At 38.2% G+C, this 18,849-nt stretch overlaps 1 protein-coding gene across 2 annotated transcripts; it reads left to right on the top strand.

The window, feature by feature from the left end:
* Window positions 1-4,718: 4,718 nt before the first annotated feature.
* LOC117341521 (hibernation-associated plasma protein HP-25-like) lies at window positions 4,719-10,973 on the top strand. Of its 2 annotated transcripts, none has more exons than XM_033903392.1 (4): window positions 4,719-4,818; window positions 5,297-5,602; window positions 9,525-9,721; window positions 10,409-10,973. In XM_033903392.1, the coding sequence occupies exons 2-4, from the start codon at window positions 5,326-5,328 to the stop codon at window positions 10,631-10,633; spliced, it is 699 nt and encodes a 232-aa protein (XP_033759283.1). In that variant the 5' UTR covers window positions 4,719-4,818; window positions 5,297-5,325; the 3' UTR covers window positions 10,634-10,973. The 2 variants fall into 2 exon arrangements, with proteins under 2 accessions (XP_033759283.1, XP_033759282.1); XM_033903391.1 differs by having other exon boundaries at window positions 4,719-4,823; window positions 5,301-5,602.
* Window positions 10,974-18,849: the final 7,876 nt, after the last annotated feature.

Raw genomic sequence — 18,849 nt, 5'->3', positions numbered from 1 at the left:
CGGGGAATTAGTCCATTCGGCTATTCTGTAGAGGGGTCTATCTGGCAGGGAATTAGTCCATTCGGCTACTCTGTAGAGGGGTCAATCTGGCGGGGAATTAGTCCATTCGGCTACTCTGTAGAGGGGTCAATCTGGCAGGGAATTAGTTCATTCGGCTACTCTGTAGAGGAGTCAATCTGGCAGGGAATTAGTTCATTCGGCTACTCTGTAGAGGGGTCAATCTGGCAGGGAATTAGTTCATTCGGCTACTCTGTAGAGGAGTTAATCTAGGGGGAATTAGTTCATCGGCTACTCTGTAGAGGAGTTAATCTAGGGGGAATTAGTTCATCGGCTACTCTGTAGAGGAGTTAATCTAGGGGGAATTAGTTCATTCGGCTTCTCTGTAGAGAAGTCAATCTGGCAGGGAATTAGTCCATTCGGCTACTCTGTAGACAAGTCAATCTGGCAAGGAATTAGTTCATTCGGCTACTCTGTAGAGAAGTCAATCTGGCAGGGAATTAGTTCTTTCGGCTACTCTGTAGAGAAGTCAATCTGGCAGGGAATTAGTTCCTTCGGCTACTCTGTAGAGAAATCAATCTGGCAGGGAATTAGTTCATTCCGTTACTCTGTAGAGGAGTCAATTTAGCTGTGAATTAGTCCATTCCGTTACTCTGTAGAGGAGTCAATTTAGCTGTGAATTAGTCTATTCGGCTACTCTATAGAGGGGTCAATCTGGCGGGGAATTAGTTCATTCGGCTACTCTGTAGAGAAGTCAATCTTGCGGGGAATTAGTTCATTCGGCTACTCTGTAGAGAAGTCAATATGGCAGGGAATCAGTCCATTCGGCTACTCTGTAGAGAAGTCAATATGGCAGGGAATTAGTCCATTCGGCTACTCTGTAGAGGAGTCAATTGAGCTGTGAATTAGTCCATTCCGTTACTCTATAGAGGAGTCAATTGAGCTGTGAATTAGTCCATTCCGTTACTCTATAGAGGGGTCAATCTGGCGGGGAATTAGTTCATTCGGCTACTCTGTAGAGGAGTCAATCTGGCGGGGAATTAGTTCATCGGCTACTCTGTAGAGGAGTCAACCTGGCAGGGAATTAGTTCATTCGGCTTCTCTGTAGAGGAGTCAATCTGTCGGGGAATTAGTTCATTCGGCTACTCTGTTGACAAGTCAATATGGCGGGGAATTAGTTCATTCGGCTACTCTGTAGAGAAGTCAATCTTGCGGGGAATTAGTTCATTCGGCTACTCTGTAGAGAAGTCAATCTTGCGGGGAATTAGTTCATTCGGCTACTTTGTAGTGGAGTCAATTGAGCTGTGAATTAGTCCATTCCGTTACTCTATAGAGGGGTCAATCTGGCGGGGAATTAGTTCATTCGGCTACTCTGTAGAGGAGTCAATTGAGCTGTGAATTAGTCCATTCCGTTACTCTGTAGAGTAGTCAATCTGGCAGGGAATTAGTTCATTCCGCTACTCTGTAGAGGAGTCAATTGAGCTGTGAATTAGTCCATTCCGTTACTCTGTAGAGGAGTCAATCTAGCAGGGAATTAGTCCAGTCGGCTACGCTGTATGTATGTTTGATACCTGATTGTAGATGCACCAGAATCTATTGGCCCCATCGTCTCGGTTTAGAAGTGACCCAATGTGACGTGCCCAAATGACTTCCTTCAACTGCTAAAATTATTGTTCTCTCTGTCAATCATTTTGGAATTTCCCAAAAATTATCTGAAGCATTTTTTGCGAAATGATATCCGAACCTTACAAAATAATAGCACCCCCGCCTTGAAGGAATATGTCAGCGTGTTTTCACTAAAAAGATCAAATAAATACATAAATACACGAATATATGAATATCGACAAATCCCTTACCAAGTACTCCCCGGGGCTAAAAATGAAAATCAATTTGTAAGTGTATGCGATGTTTGTAAAACCGTTTCTAAGTTTTAAATATAACATTTTAATATTACATACACATTTTCAACAACCAACTCACATACATTGTGCTGATCATTCCCAGCTGCTTATACCCATAAACACGTGTCCATGTAGCCGATTGTCGAGGTCGAACATCATGACATGTAACTTGAGTAAACAAAAATAATGATAAAAATAAATAAAAAGATAAAAATATATGCATAGACGTTCATAAATATATAGAAACCTGAAGGAAATAGTTCGAGTTACACTCTTTGTACGCTAATTAATTACCTACACTTACACTGAAAACTTTAATCTAAAATTATTAAAAAAAAAAAAAGATGTTTTCGCAAAACTTACTTACGTGTCAATGAATAGCAGTACATTGTTTTATGGGAACGTAAAGTCGAGATGAAAACCCCTGATAAACTTGTAAGGAATGATTACACATAGTTCGAATTACATTTACTTAACATTCACGACTGTAAATATAAAGGCATTCTGTGGCACGCAAACTGAATGTTGCAGACAGAATCTTAAATGAATTAAGTTTCATGGAATTATTGATTTTTGTCTTTGTTGGGTGTTTCCTGGTTAGAAAACAACAATTTGATAGCTGACGAACAGAATGTACAGGGAAAAGTCGCATCGTATACAAATACCGTATGTATTTGCGGTATGTAGTGATAATTCGGGTCGAATTAAGAATTTTCAGGACTTAACACTCGAAGAACTTTGGTTTTTATTGAGAGTAAAACTGTCGTATTAATGTAAAGAATTTAACTTTTACTACCTGGAAAACCCATGATGTTTTCCAGTAAGTTTAATTTTGACGACCGAACTTTACTAACTTAACTAAGGAATGCCCCTTTAATTAACCACGTAAATGAATGGTGCAACACATGGAAGCTATGCACTTTCGCCATTCCTGCCAACCTTTGGCAAATGAGTGTTTTTATCTTGGTTATCAGAATCTCAATAAAGAGAAAGAGCCCCTGAGAAATATTAATATCTCTCAGGGGCGTAGCTTCCTATACGCGGGTACGCAAGTGCGTAAACATAATTTTCAAAAAAAAAAAAAAAAAAAAAAATCCCAAAAAAATCCTGAAGCTTTGATTTTCATTGTTTTTGGTTTGCACCTTACTTTTAAAACTGCTGTTAAAGAGCTGTCTTATATAAATCGGCGGGTCCTGCACTTGGAATTGTGCCAACAAAGTTAAATATATCTGGAGGAATGTCATACGATGTCTTCACAAAGCTATTTAAATCCCTAGTCCAGGTAATTTTATTATATATGGCTCAGTGATCTGGTTCCAAACGGAACACAAACTGATTGATAACATTCAAAATCGTGATATGAAACTTTTCTTGGCGTCAGTGAACGTGAATATTATGCTGGGAGCCACGGAGAATTGGGCTGGTCAACAAGGACTAAGTCTTGAAGTATCCTGACTGCATGTCCATTTCTGAAACAGTATATCAATCTTAACCTTAGAAAAGTATTTTGAATCGATGTCTTTTGCCTGTACCGTTTATTCTATGTATATTGTATTTAGATATGATATATGTAATGTATTGAGTAACACGGTAATAAAATATTGATGGATTTATTGATTTATTGATTGATTATTATTTTTGCTAGCCTTATAATTATGTAATCTTTTCAGAGTCGTTGAGTTTACAGAGGTGAAAACGTGTTTAGACTATGTCAGGTAAAGAATACTTTACCACACAAAAGTCAAACAGGCGAAATTAAGCCTTTTAGTATATACAAATAATATATAATAAATATTCTTCGAGTACAAATACAACAGGAAATTCAAATCTTTATCTTCGGATCGCCAACACAAAGTGTATATGATACATTGTGCTAATTATTTTTTGAAGGAAGACAACTTTATGACTCGTACCTTGACTGGGCCTTGAACTCACGATCTACGGCACCCGATCGCCTAGCTAGAAATACCCACAGCTTATACCGCTGCGCCACATCGGCGTTCTTAAAAAAAGAACGTTTCAATATAAGATTAATATATAATATATACATATATAGATGATGGATAAAAATGCATTTTGGAGCTGGTTCGTCTTCTAGGACTCATCAGTGATTCGAGAGGTCAGCAAATGTAGAATACATAAGGGAAATTGACAAGACGAAAATAGGCTTTGTTAAATTTTAATGACAGATGGGAGGGGAGGGGGAGGGGCGTATTAATCTATGTGGTATTCACTGTATATAAACAGTAGCAGCATAAAAGAGTAACATTAGTCAAATTACAATTTTATATCACTATTCCTACAGATGGTAGCACACAAGCATGCTGGGTGTTGGTAAAGCTATACATACCCTCTACTGGCCCCCGCTGAAATAGTAACAGTGACCTTGACCTTGACCCACAACCCCTGAAACTCGATCTCGATCTGTAGCTACTCATATTGAAGTTACATACCAACTGTCACCAACATACCTTGAAGCTTGACTGAGAAAAATACGGAAAATTGATTGGACGGACGGACGGACGGACGGACGGACTGAAGAAAACCTATAGTCCCCGCGGTTTCACCGGTAGGGGACTAATAAACGTATTCCCCTCAATCTCTATCATGAATATTCTCTTGTGGCTGAAACCGTTTATCTACTAGCCCTTATAACGATGTGATAAACAAGTATGTACAGTCTACATTTTAGCGAATCCCAGAATTATATCTTAAAACTTTGAAATCCATTCCAAAAAACCCAGCATGATACACTACATAATATGTCAATAAAAATAGCGACAAGAAAGGAAAACGTCCGTTCGGAACACACTTTTCATACGTTCGTATTAGTTCTGCTGTGGTTCATATTAATTCAGCTCGGAACATACTCAACAGAACCGAAGTCATCACCACGCTGATTCTATAAAGGAGGACAAAAAACAGGTATAACTGACATTTTAAACATTTATTTTTACTTGTTTTAACGTATTTTACAATGTGATTATGGGAGGCGTGTATTCTCAATCCTTTTTTATAATGCCCATACAGTTGAGAAATACATAATGCCGCTGAGAATCACATTGGTTTTCATTCTCTTTTCTAAGTGAGCATTGCATGAATCATACTAATTTAAATAATATTCAGAAATGTGCACAAGTTTATAAAAACAAGTAATAGATTTTAAAATGCATGCTATTTGTTTGTTCTGTACTTCCTGCCTTTTGACCAATCGGAGAGCAATGTTACAAAGATATTACAAAAATATTGAATTGGTGACCTTTAGTCTTTATTTTGTCAAATATTGTAATTTTGTATTTGTTTTGGGAAAAGGCGTTGATAAGTTGCAAAAAATTGTGCCCAATCCCTTTGTACTTTTTGACAAATAAATATGTTTGAATCAATGCAAGCTATATTTTACAGGTACGTTAAAGGCATCAGTTCCACAATGACCTTGACCTTTAAGTTGATGGTCGCCATTTTGATGGCAGACACACTTGTAAATAGCGAGGAAAAGTACAATCATGGAACACTTATTCATGACATCCCATTACCACCGGCACTTTCCGACACGGATGAAAATACTCCGGGATTTTCGCTACAGGTTGAGTGTGAAGATAGGAAAGGTATGCCTGGGTTTCCGGGTATAGTAGGACTTCCCGGTCGTGTTGGAGGACCCGGAGTGAACGGATTCCCTGGTGAAAATGGGGAACCCGGAGATCTAGGTATGTCATTAACTATAATTTGATTAGTTAGCTTAATTTGCTAAATTAGGTGTTTTTTTTATTTTTATTTCGTCTAAAGTCGAAAATTAAGGTTTGTTAATTTCCGTACTTTTGAGGCGAAAAGTCGATAGTCGAAAAGACAAAATAAAGAACACGAAAAGACGAGATTTAAAGTCGCTAATTTGCGTGCATTTATTTCGTCTTTTCGGAGCGAAAACACGAAATGGAACAAATCCGCCACCGTAAAATACAGAAATTATTATTACTAATAAATTGCTTGATCTTCTTTATGATGATCGCGTGTTTAAAAGAACAAATTGTTTATTCTTAACAGTATACTGTTTGCAGGGGCGAAATTCTTCACCGGGTATCTTTCTCAACCTTTGATGACATCATTGAATATTTTCGACATACAGCTATTATTACACTTCAATCTTTTTTCTGGCAGTGACGGTACATCCCCACAACTATAAAATTACTAGTCTAGATTGAATCTAACAATCTCACTCCTTGCTCCTATGACTACAACATCCGCCTCAAATGTTTCAGAAATCATTCAATCTACAACGCCAGCTTTTTTTTTTGTAATTTATATTTTATTCAGTTAAACATATATTATCAACAAACACAAGACATCTACATTTTATGGTCATTCACACCTTTCAGCACTGATGTGTATTTCTATTATAATTTACTACGCACAAGCTTACACACACACATACACACCCACACACCCCCATTCTCGCCCCCCCCCCCCCCCCCCCCAGTCTGCTAAAGCTACGCTATACCACCGTACTGACCGAGTGACATAGGATACGAAGGGAAGTAACTCTGATGAATGAGAATGACACACCCCACGCAAACACCTTCCCACACACATGAATGTTCTAGTACATATACATACATGTACACAATACTATACACATATACATGTTCATACGTACAACGCCACCTTAATTCGAGCGCCCACTAGACCGGACACACTTAGATTTAGTTATATGAAATGCGCATGTGTAGAGATACAATGTACAAAAAGTTACGATGCGCATGTCTAGTTGTCTTTTGCGCAACCACCTATTTCCTTTTGTCAGACTGGACCGAGACCACAATTAGCTTCGCTATATGTTTCATTGTAACATTAAAATTCATAATAAATTCCCAAAATCTCATATGCAACTTTCCATCTCACCTGCCCAAGACCAACATCTGAAAAGCAAAATATAAAAGTTTCAACCCAGCATGTTGGGCATTTTCTGGAGATAGCTGTCGAAATGTGTCACCAACGTGGATTATATACATCCGGGTCAGGGGTAGAGGTCAAATCAGGACTCATCACACAGGGTCCTGGAGCACATAATAAATGATCAATATTATTATTTTACATCACAAAACCTAGATTGACATCTCTGCTATAAATCCACATTAAATTCATCAACAGAAATCAAGTTCAAAGAGGCATTTGATTTGTTTTCCTGAAATACATACATTAATTTATAGACAGAGGGATTAACCCGATAATGAGGCTTTATATATTTTATTCTGAGACCGTTAAAGGAGGGACATTTTAAAATGAAATGGTATTCATCTTCTATGTCATTTCTATAAAGAGGACAAAATCTTAAATTGTGAGGAATTGTTCTATGCCGTCCAGTTTCAATTAACAGGTTATGTGAAGACACACGTATTCTAGTCCAGTTGCTGTAGTCGGCCTGAGACCACAATTAAGTACTTCCGGGTTCAGGCCCCACGAATGAAGTCCCCTCAAAAATACATTTACTAGCAACAGGTAATGTTAAAGAATTAAGTAATCTGGGCAAGTTTTTATACCAAGCATCGCTACTACGTTCTACTCTGTTGGCTTCTAGTAACTAGTAGTTTGGTCCATACGATTCATTTACTTTATTGAGTCACATACACATATATTATATATACAAATATGTGCATGCTATATAGGGATTGGATTTCACTTTTAAGTTAACCATGCTTTTGTGGAGCAATTCCTCTAAGAATATATTCTAAATGGGGCGCGCTAGCATGGTTAACATAAAAGTGCAATCCAATCCCTATATTTACACTTACGGATGTTGTTTCTATAAGTCTTTGTGATTACAATATTTTTTCTTTGTAAATAAAAAAAAATCATATAAAAGTCGGACACAATGGGAGGAGTCAATTATTAAAACAGCCAATGGTGACGCTTCACAACAAATTGAGAATTTTTTTCCGCGGTAAAAAATAGTTCTGTTTTTTATTATGATATTAACATAAATAACAAAAACATTTTGATAGATTATCATATAAAAAATAATAGATAATTTTTTTTCAAATTAAAAAATAATCCTTTGTAACTTAAATTGTAAATGTAAACAAAGCCATGTGCTTGGCGAAAGTAGTTCCCGTACCCTGTCATATTTTCATACGCAAGTTCAAAGGTCAATGTTTCCATGCAAGAATGGTAAACAAATCGGTCTGGTATTGTTATATAGTGACAAAAGTTTGCAAGTGTAAATATAATGTCATATGTGCATTGCTCTACCCGGGCTGACTTGCACTATTTTTGTATTCTTGTAATTATATTATGTCGATGAGATGTAAATCTCAAGATTAATAAAGAATTGAAGAATTTATTAGACATTGTTTGCGCATGGGTCACTATTTTGAAGCAGGATGGTGGTTGGTCGTTGCTTATTTAAGCAATGAACAGTGGTTGTAATGTTGTTATTGTCGATATGGCAGGGCTCCCATGCTGCATTTGCCCACCATACATATTGCTGCCATATCGACTATAACAATATTATTATATAATTAAAACTGCTGTTCAATACTTATATTTACATTGTGTTACCATTTCCGCCAACTTTGAAAAAAAAACTGAAAAAATCCTGACTTTTTTAATGTCACATGACCCACTGGGTGTTATAGCCTGAGGCACTGGGTGTTATAGGTGTATGGTGGCAACTGGCTCTTAGCATTGTGTCAATGGGGAAATGCGGAGCAAATGTAAATATACGTATATGACACCACATTAAACGAAACAGCCTGGCTATTCTAAATAGTTAACGCTCGAAGTAGGCCGTTAACAGTATGTCTGGGCAGGTTGAACATGAATTGTTCATTAATGAAATGCATGTTGTGTAATGACAGAGAGAGTTAGTGATTTTATGATGCTTTTGGTCGAGACTTGTCAAAGCCTTTCAATGCCTGTATCAATGTTTGAAGGTCTTTATGCCTGAAATGTACAATTAAAAACTGACAAACCAGTTTGTCCACAAAGACGGACAGGATTGGAGTCATCATTCGAGATTCTCGCGTTCTATCTTTATACTACTTCAAATACGATGCTAAACATCATCATTCGAGATTCTCGCGTTCTATCTTTATACTACTTCAAATACAATGCTAAACATCATCATTCAAGATTCACTCGTCTGTTCCTTATAAGGCATGGATTTTTACTTGGTATTTGGAGACTTGAAATATTTAGTTGTTCACATCATGTTGTTTTTAAGACTATTTGCAATATACCATATATCGGGTTCTTTTAGCGAGTGCCTAATTTTCGTTAATATATCGACCGCCGTCCGTCGCCAATTATAAAACATCGCTAAAATTGACATTGTTTTACAGAAGGTGTTATCTCCCTTTCACCACTACCGATCTCCTTTATGATGCAGGCATCTGCAAATTTCTTCATTTGCAACAAGTACCGCTAATACAGTATATTGTACGATGTGTATTGCATACTGCGTGTTGTTTACACTTGGATTGACAATGAATATCATCGCTTAGTATTTTTTGTTTGTTGTATATGAAACTTACTAGCTGTGTAAATACGCTAAAAATGAAATAAGCCTCACCCTGATTAGTTTTGAGGGATGTTAATATTGTACAAGTGGATAACAATATCATTTTATATTTCCAGGGTTGCCCGGATCTCCGGTGTCATTTTCAGTTGCTTTACCTAGCAATGCTGGTCCTCTGAGCGGCAGATTACTGAAATATCAGTATATAATGCTGAATCATGGATCGGCGTACAATTCCGACACAGGGATGTTCACGGCACCCGTGAAGGGCATATATGTCTTCAATATTGTCGTATCGGCCATGGAAAGAAAGGTGGTAAGTTTGTTTTAGAGAAATTCCCGATCGCTCGTTCAAGTAAGACAGAGCTATTATAGCTATACGATGGCACGGAAGCGAGAATTAACAATTTAGCGAATACATTTCACGCATAGCTAATTATCAGTCTAATTGAAATCTAGATGGTCATTCTCACTACGTTACATGACCATCTAACAATATCCCATAAGGGGTCACGTTCTGATGACCTTTGAGATGTGTGCATTTTACTTTCAAGGCGAACTGTCAATTTGTCAATGTCATCGAAGTCAAACATTTCGTCACACATACATCTGACGCAAACCATTTCGGCACAGCATGTATATACATGTAGCTTTATATGCTTTGTGGAACGAAATGACTTAAAAACAAACTGAGAGATTATGGCAGCTTTGCACACTAGTCATGCTAATTCGGACATATAAATTTCACTTCCAAGATTCTAGAAGTAGTTATTTGATGGGCTAATCCAAAAGGTCACCCTGGCGTGGCCCCTTATGTGATATCGTAAGATGTTCATGTAACGTAGTGAGAATGACCATCTAGATTTTAATTAGATTGAGCTAATTATCAAAGTGGTTAAATTAGAAATTAGTTACAATATACTGTGGTTATGAAATGATGAGCGTGCTGATTAAAAAGTATTTAATTAGTTTTTTATTCTTAAAATGCCCAATTGGTTTACAGGCTGTGGTTGAGCTGCGTCAAACTGTTCCAGGGAGGGAACATGACGTGTTGATCTCGGTTAAAGCTGAAAGTCAACCGAAATGGGCTACGTCATCAAGTACTGTGTACCAACCTCTAAACGAGGGGGATGAAGTCTTTCTGTATGCACCGGCGAATATCACCTCGTATTTCTACGCTAACACTTACACAACTTTCAGTGGCGATCTGGTAGCGCCGACATATTGAAAATGGTCGGGATGACGTCTTAATGCAGTATATGGCTAACATGCCCCAATATTTGGACTTTTTATACAAAATTTCCTACGATTATTTATAAACAGTTCACTTGCAAACCGTCTATACATATTCAGATCTCTCATTGATGTCGCTGAAATAAGGTCAGATTTTACATAATTTTAATATTGTCATATGTAAAGGAGAGAATTTGACGTCAGTGAAATATCAATACATTATGTATACATTGTATTCACATCTACTAATATACTAATTCTTTAAATATGATTTACATCTGCCAACGTCTGGAACACCAATAAAAGACATAGATACATTGCCGTATTTAATCGTAGATTGGTAGTGTTTTGATGTTTTTATTATTGAACCAAACCGTCCCGGTGTTATTCTCGCCAGGACACTCCGAGCCAGAGACCGACTCTGTATCCGAGCACGAACTCCATAGCATCGAAGATATAATCAGCAAAGATGATTAAGGAAATCTATCTAATATAGAGGTTGTGTTATTATTATCGACGACTTAAGCCTACCGACTATCCAGCCCACTGATATAGCCTCCCACAGCAGCTGTCACACACGGAGCATGCCATTGGCAGTATAGTAATCCACCAAGTTGAAGATGTAAATTCTACCCAAGGAAGCAAAGACAAAAACTTTGATGTATAATATAAACCAAATACCTTTTATCTTCACACACGTCCCGCCTTCCAACACACGCTTGCACCTTTCATACTTGTCTGTGCCCTCCGACACTCTCCCTTACCTTCCCTTACACGTGTATACCTTCCCACACTCGCTTAAGCCTCCCCATACTTGCCTGCACCTACACACACTCGCCTGCACCTTCTCACACGCCTGCACCTACCCACACTCGTCTGTACCTTCCCACACTCGCATTCACCTTCCCACACTCGCATTCACCTTCCCACACTCGCATTCACCTTCCCAAACACGCCTGCACCTTTCAACACTCATCTGCACCTTCCCACACTCGCCTGCACTTTCCCAAACACGCCTGCTTCTTCCCACACACGTGCACACCTTCCCACACTCGCTTACGCCTCCTTATACTTGCCTGCACCTTCCCACACTCGCCTGCACCTTCCCACACTCGCTTACTACGCCTACTCACACTCGCCTGCATCATTCCACAATTGCCATCGCCTTATCACACTAGCCTGTACATTCCAACACTTACCTGCATCTTTCAACACTCGCCTGCACCCTGCCTTCTCACATAATACACATTCGCCTGCACTCTCCAACAAACGCCAGCATCTTCCTTCTCACTCTCGCCTACATCTTCTCATACTCGCCCACGCCTTCTCGCTATTCGATGAAGACGGACAGTAAGTATTTATTGCGCAATAAAGCTGATATCACTTAATCAAACTTGTATCCCATGGACATACAAGGTATAGGGGGGATCTGGTTCAGGTTTCTACAACGTTCCTTAACACGAGGGAATTCAACAGAAAAAGATTTTTGGATTTCAGATAGGGGATTTTCGTCAAGTAACTGTATTCTTATGGAAAATTTCAAATGAAAGAATTTCTTTAAGTTAAGAATACTGAAGAACGTGGGCCTAATCGGTAATATGATTCTTTCCCGCTTAAAGTTCATTGCGAGATTTCATCTTGGCTAACAGGAAAATTCACCCCAAACAGATACACGAAATGTATTCAAATATTTAATAAAAAAAATATTGTTTAGAACGATCAGGGATCGTTTATAAACACAACAAGCCACAGATGGTCGCTTTTGGCAGTGAAATCTACAGAAGGCAAAACCAAGCTACAACCTTTCGGAGTGGGACCGCGGCGGCCGAGTGGTTAATGTGCCCTGACGCTTTATCACTAGCCCTCCACCTCTGGGTTGCGAGTTCGAAACCTACGTGGGGCAGTTGCCAGGTGCTGACCGTAGGCCGGTGGTTTTTCCCGGGTACTACGGCTTTCTTCCACCTCCAAAACCTGGCACGTCCTTAAATGACCCTGGCTGTTAATAGGACGTTAAACAAAATAAACCAAAACCAAACTCTTAAAAAACCCATTCTTTTCGAACAGCGCAGCCTAGTAGTCAGAAATGGTACTAAGGCAGGTAATATAACAACAGAGTTTGACATATGTTTGCTTAACACATTACCCTGATGTCAAATTTCTAAGCGTACAACCGTTGGTTGGGTTCATCTTGTCTCTGTTTTGTAATTCATGTCATCTAATCTGTGATATACAGCAAGAAAACATGTTTAAATTTCATGATGGATATTCAAAATGCTGAGCGTTATGCAGGAGTAACAGCTACCATTTTTAAAGACTCTGGTATGTATCTGTTGCGGGACCAACCCTAAAGCATCAAACTAATGACCAAAATGTGAGTCAGTGTTAAGAGACATTAAGAAGAATAGTATTGTTAAGAAAAAAAGAAAACGATAAGATTTAAAACTGAGTCGTCTCTTGTTAATCGTGCAAACTAAAAAGGAGTAGCAGGTACAATTCTTATGCCCTTACTACAAGGTAGTCCTTTGAATAATTCGATAAAAATATTCATACCATAAAGTTGGGATGTGCATACATGTGTGCTTCAAGGATGTGTGTTTTAAGGATGTCTGCTTCAAGGATGTGTGCTTCAAGGATGTGTGCTTTAAAGATGTGTTCTTCAAGGGGATGTGTGATTAAAAGATGTGATTAAAAGATGTATGCTTCAAGGATGTGTGCTTCAAGGATGTATGCTTCAAGGATGTATGCTTCTGGAATGTGTGATTCAATGATGTATGCTTCAAGGATGTGTGCTTCAAGGATGTATGCTTCAAGGATGTATGCTTCAGGAATGTGTGATTCAATGATGTATGCTTCAAGGATGTGTGCTTTTATTATGTGTGCTTCAGGGATGTGTGCTTCAAGAATGTGTGCTTCAATAATGTGTGCTTCAAGAATATGTGCTTTAAGGATGTGTTCTTCAAGGGGATGTGTGATTAAAAGATGTGTGCTTCAAGGATGTGTGATTCAAGGACTGGGGGAAATTTTGTGCCTGGGCTGTCGTAGATATTCTGAGATGAAAAAGTGAGGATGTATTATATACATGTCAATCATTCCTTGATTAAACCACAAAGCCCGGTTATAGATCAAGAACGACGATTCTTCGCTTGACAAACTCGTGTTGAACCACTAGGAGCTTAATAAGCAAAGTTCGGGTGGCGTACATTCTTTGTATTGGTAACGCCTACCGCCGGGCTCTTAAAAGCTCGGTTAGCTTTATTGTAAATTAATATACAAATAAACATTATCAAAATCATGATGAAATATGTCAAAATAAATACAAGTTATCATTTCATGTTTACGCTTACGTTAAATTGTTTCTGGTTGAAACTAACAGTTGAAACTAACTTAACCAAAGATTTGTAATTATCCATATTTACGCGTGATGATTAGGCTTGATCAAGAGTACCAGAGACAAATCTAAATAGAACTACTTGTCTAGAAAAATCAATTGTAAGATGTATTATTTAAAAATGTAAAAAAAGGTTTGAAGAATTCCGGTAGTAGTAGTGTCTCCGGTATAAAACGGCTATAGTAGTAAAGTTACCGGTGTTCAAACAATATATATAACGTATTTTATTTTTTATTTCTTTTATGAACTGTCGTGGTCAAAATGTGAAAACATTACATTTTTTTTGTATCTGCATCGAAGTGGCTTGCATTGGTGTTTATATAGTTTGTTGAATTTTTTTAATTTTTTGGTGTAAGTTAAGAATGGCCACTTTTTCTAAGTTTAGATTTATATATTTTATTTTGTATTTTTAATTGTTCAATCAAAAGTTATTTTTGGTATTGTATTATGATTTATTATGTATTACTCCGACAACAATACATGGCGACAGCGCCACGAGGGCTGTGCTGTAGCTCAATCTGAGAGTTAGATGTGATCATGTTGATAGACCAGGGGAGGTAATCCAAATGTAACTGAAGCAGCCTAATCAACCATCCAGAACTCCTCGGGTTCTTTTTTCAAAGTATAGCCAACCCGAGCATGATCCGAATGCCTAATCAACATCGTCACAAAGTTTGGATCAAATACAAAGATCCCTGTTCTATCGCTTGAAAGGAAAACTACCAAATTAATCAATCTGTTTTAATTGAGATACCCTTTTAAAGGGACATTCCTTCGTTTGAAAAAAGTTTAGGCGGTCAAAATTAAACTTACTGGAAAATATGTATTTTTCCAAGCGGTAAAAGTTATAATCTTTGCATTAAAACGGCAGTTTTACTCTCAAGATAAACCAAAGTTATTCGAGTATCAAGCCCTGAAATTTCTTAATTCGACCCGAAGTATCACTAAATTACCACTAAGACAAATGTTTTTTGTATACGATACGCATATTTATTTAGTACATTTCGGGGTTAATTTAATTACTTGTAGGCACAAACACTTATATAATCATCGTTCGGATATAGATTGTATCAATAGAAATTATGCATGTTTCTGATGTCCGAACGAAGGAATGCCCCTTTAAGTATTTGGAAGGAAATACGACAATAGCTATAAGTGTGTATCGTTTGAGAGCCCTCAATAAACATATATCTCCGATCAATATTAAGGAGAAATCAATCATGAAAGGTTACATAAATATTTTCCTGTGTCGCAATGATTTAGGGGCCAGCTTCGGTGATATCTATTGTGTCATGAACGTATATATTGTCCCCTAGATGAAACCAGGATGGCTATAAATGACACTTCCCTACTGTCACTAAAATGTTTTTTAAATCTCATGAAAAAAATTTCTAATGACAGCATGTTTGTTTTTCAAGTCAATTCAACAGGGTTTGAAATGATAAATAATGCCTCTGTTTATATAGACTCCGTTACATTTTGAAATTTATTTCACTTAAAATTGTTAAAGTATCGGTTGTTGGGAGGTTATGAAGGACATGTGTCAACATACTAGAGCCGTCTGTACACGATCCAGTGAAATATTGCGGTATCTCAACAGTAGTCACGCAGGTCTGTGGACGGGGTAAAGCATATTGGATATTTTGTCTTGAGAAATATTTTCTGTGATCACCTTGGTCAAATACACACTGGATACATGTTATGATGTCTTTCGTCACCACATGTGGTACCCGTAATGATGTTTCCCGTCACCACAGGTGACACCCGTCATGATGTCTCCCGTCACCACATGTGGTACCCGTCATGATGTTTCCCTTCACCACATGTGGTACCCGTCATGATGTCTCTCGTCACCACATGTGACACCCGTCATGATGTCTCCCGTCACCACATGTGACACCCGTCATGATGACTCCCGTCAACACATGTTACACTCGCCATGATGTCTCCCGTCACCACATGTGGTACCCGTCATGTTGTCTCCCATCACCACATGTTACACTCGCCATGATGTCTCCCGTCACCACATGTGGTACCCGTCATGTTGTCTCCCATCACCACATGTGGTACCCGTCATGATGTCTCCCGTCACCACATCCGGTGCTTGTCTTTATGTCTCTCACCAATACCTGTGGTCTCTGTTACATTGTCATGAACCATAGACATCTTTTATTTAGTTAAATCGACATATCTTGTCTATCAATCACTCTCGTTGGCCCGGATTTTTTTATAGATGAGATGATATCCGTAAAGTAGGTTTGTAGGTAGGTAAAAATATATCGATTTCATCTTGAATAACATTATAGTTTCCACTCGTTCAGACATAAACTGACATACCTGGTTATCTCAAACTTGTTTAGTTGTTAAAGATTCATCTTACTTTATGTTAACTATATGATAGTTTTGGTTTTTTAAATTTAGATAAAATCAAGAGATTTTCACTCATTTGGGATGAGACAAGAGGATCTCAATTTGGGGTGTTCTTAAGTTGCCAAACACAAATATGGGCGTTACATCCAATGTAAGGAAATGTTGACGTGACGTGATTGAATTGTCCATGTGACGTCATGTATTGAATACATAATTTGGTTTGTTTTTGTTTAACGTCCTATGAACAGCCAGGGTCATTTAAGGACGTGCCAGGTTTTGGAGGTGGAGGAAAGCCGGAGAACCCGGAGAAAAACCACCGGCCTACGGTCAGTACCTGGCAACTGTCCCACGTAGGTTTCGAACTCGCAACCCAGAGGTGGAGGGCTAGTGTTAAAGTGTCGGGACACCTTAACCACTCGGCCACCGCGGCCCCTATTGAATACATAAATCAATACATAAATAAACAAATAAGAATAAATAAATAAAGTACTTTTTTCAACGATTACATATTTTTGTCAAAGGATAACATACATTCCCTATACATTTAAAATTCTGTACGTATTCACACTCTAACGTTGGAATCAAGACATTAAGATTTGTCGGCGGTGACCGTTCTCTCTGTGTGAATATGTAAGTATTTCAATTGGAGGTTGTTCTTTGTGACTCGGCGTAATTTATAATTATTATTCTGATATATGTACCGGTCTTCGTAACATTTAAAAGACTCCAAACAAACGGTGAAATCTGATAGGGTTAATACAGGCCATACGACTTCTCTGTACACATTCGCTACACAGAAGGAACAAAGACAAGAAATATGTCAATATTATCTCGACATGGTCAACATTTAAATATCAACGTGTTCGCAAATTAAAGCTTCACGTGTGTCTATTTATGGAAGAGCAAAAAAGCAATATACAATTCGGTCGGTGCGGTTGTTATCCGGAAAGAAATCTCCTTCACAGTTTTTATCTGTTGGTTCCGTGTGTGTCTGTGTGTATGGGGGGAGGGGGTTGTGTAGGGGGTGGGGCTGTTCTGTATCTATTGGTGTCGGAGGGGGAGGGGGAGGGATGATTTAATATACATTATAACGCTCAGCATCTCCGCTAGTTCAATGCCGGGTCAACAGGTAAATAAGTAATTAACAATATCTAATTATCCATATTGAGATTATTAGTTTATGCGTTATGTGACCGCCTGACAACAAAATGAAAGGTCACGTGGTAACGAACAGGGAAAACAGAAAATGGACTACGTATAAATTATACTGTACATATGAAAAGGATAAAGGTTATTCCAAATGGTTACCCACCATTGTAAGAAACGATTTCAGACCTATCTACATGAAGACTTTAAGATTTAAATGTACAGGTCTCTAATAGTCACAAGACACCTACACATGTACAAAACCAGACACATATGTACCTGTGACACGTACAAATAGTCACAAGACACCTTCACACGTACAAAACCAGACACATATGTGCCTGTAACACGTACAAATAGTCACAAGACACCTTCACACGTACAAAACCAGACACATATGTGCCTGTAACACGTACAAATAGTCACAAGACACCTACACACGTACAAAACCAGACACATATGTGCCTGTAACACGTACAAATAGTTACAAGACACCTTCACACGTACAAAACCAGACACATATATGCCTGTAACACGTACAAATAGTCACAAGACACCTACACACGTACAAAACCAGACACATATGTGCCTGTAACACGTACAAATAGTTACAAGACACCTTCACACGTACAAAACCAGGCACTTATGTACCTGTAACACGTACAAATAGTCACAAGACACCTACAAATGTACAAAGTAAGACACACAAAATCTATGTAACACTAAGACTCACAAGACACCTAATGAATGATCATGGCACAAAATAAAATACGGGTACATAAAGGATTCTCAACATTAGATTTCAGAAAATATTCTTTCACGCAGAGAATTGTGGATATGTGGAATAGTCTCCAAATTTGATGTTGCAAATACCATATCAATTAAAAAATTCGAATATAAACTTGATGAACATGGGAAAAATCAGCCACAAAAGTATTGTTTCAAAGAGAAAATCAAGCTGTAAACTAAATAATTATTTATTATTTCAATAACTTTATTTCGAGCTGACAATCAAAGGATGTAAATCTTGTACATATTTTATGTATGCTGTCAGAACAAATCAGGGGCCGCGGTGGCCGAGTGGTTAAGGTGTCCCGACACTTTATCACTAGCCCTCCACCTCTGGGTTGCGAGTTCGAAACCTACGTAGCGCAGTTGCCAGGTACTGACCTTAGGCCGGTGGTTTTTCTCCGGGTACTCCGGCTTTCCTCCACCTCCAAAACCTGGCACGCCCTTAAATGACCCTGGCTGTTTATAGGACCAAACAAACCAAACCAGAACAAATCTATGTTGTATCTATGTATGGC

Source organism: Pecten maximus, chromosome 13 (genome assembly GCF_902652985.1).
Source record: "Pecten maximus chromosome 13, xPecMax1.1, whole genome shotgun sequence".
Taxonomy (NCBI): domain Eukaryota; kingdom Metazoa; phylum Mollusca; class Bivalvia; order Pectinida; family Pectinidae; genus Pecten; species Pecten maximus.
This window is presented reverse-complemented; position numbering and strand designations above follow the sequence as displayed.

Bases quoted from the DNA above. Each gene is read 5' to 3' on its own strand.
- LOC117341521 (XM_033903392.1), top strand. From the start codon at position 5,326: ATGACCTTGACCTTTAAGTTGATGGTCGCCATTTTGATGGCAGACACA. The intron at 5,603-9,524 runs GTATGTCATTAA...TTATATTTCCAG, and splicing joins TGGGGAACCCGGAGATCTAG to GGTTGCCCGGATCTCCGGTG. The intron at 9,722-10,408 runs GTAAGTTTGTTT...ATTGGTTTACAG, and splicing joins CGGCCATGGAAAGAAAGGTG to GCTGTGGTTGAGCTGCGTCA.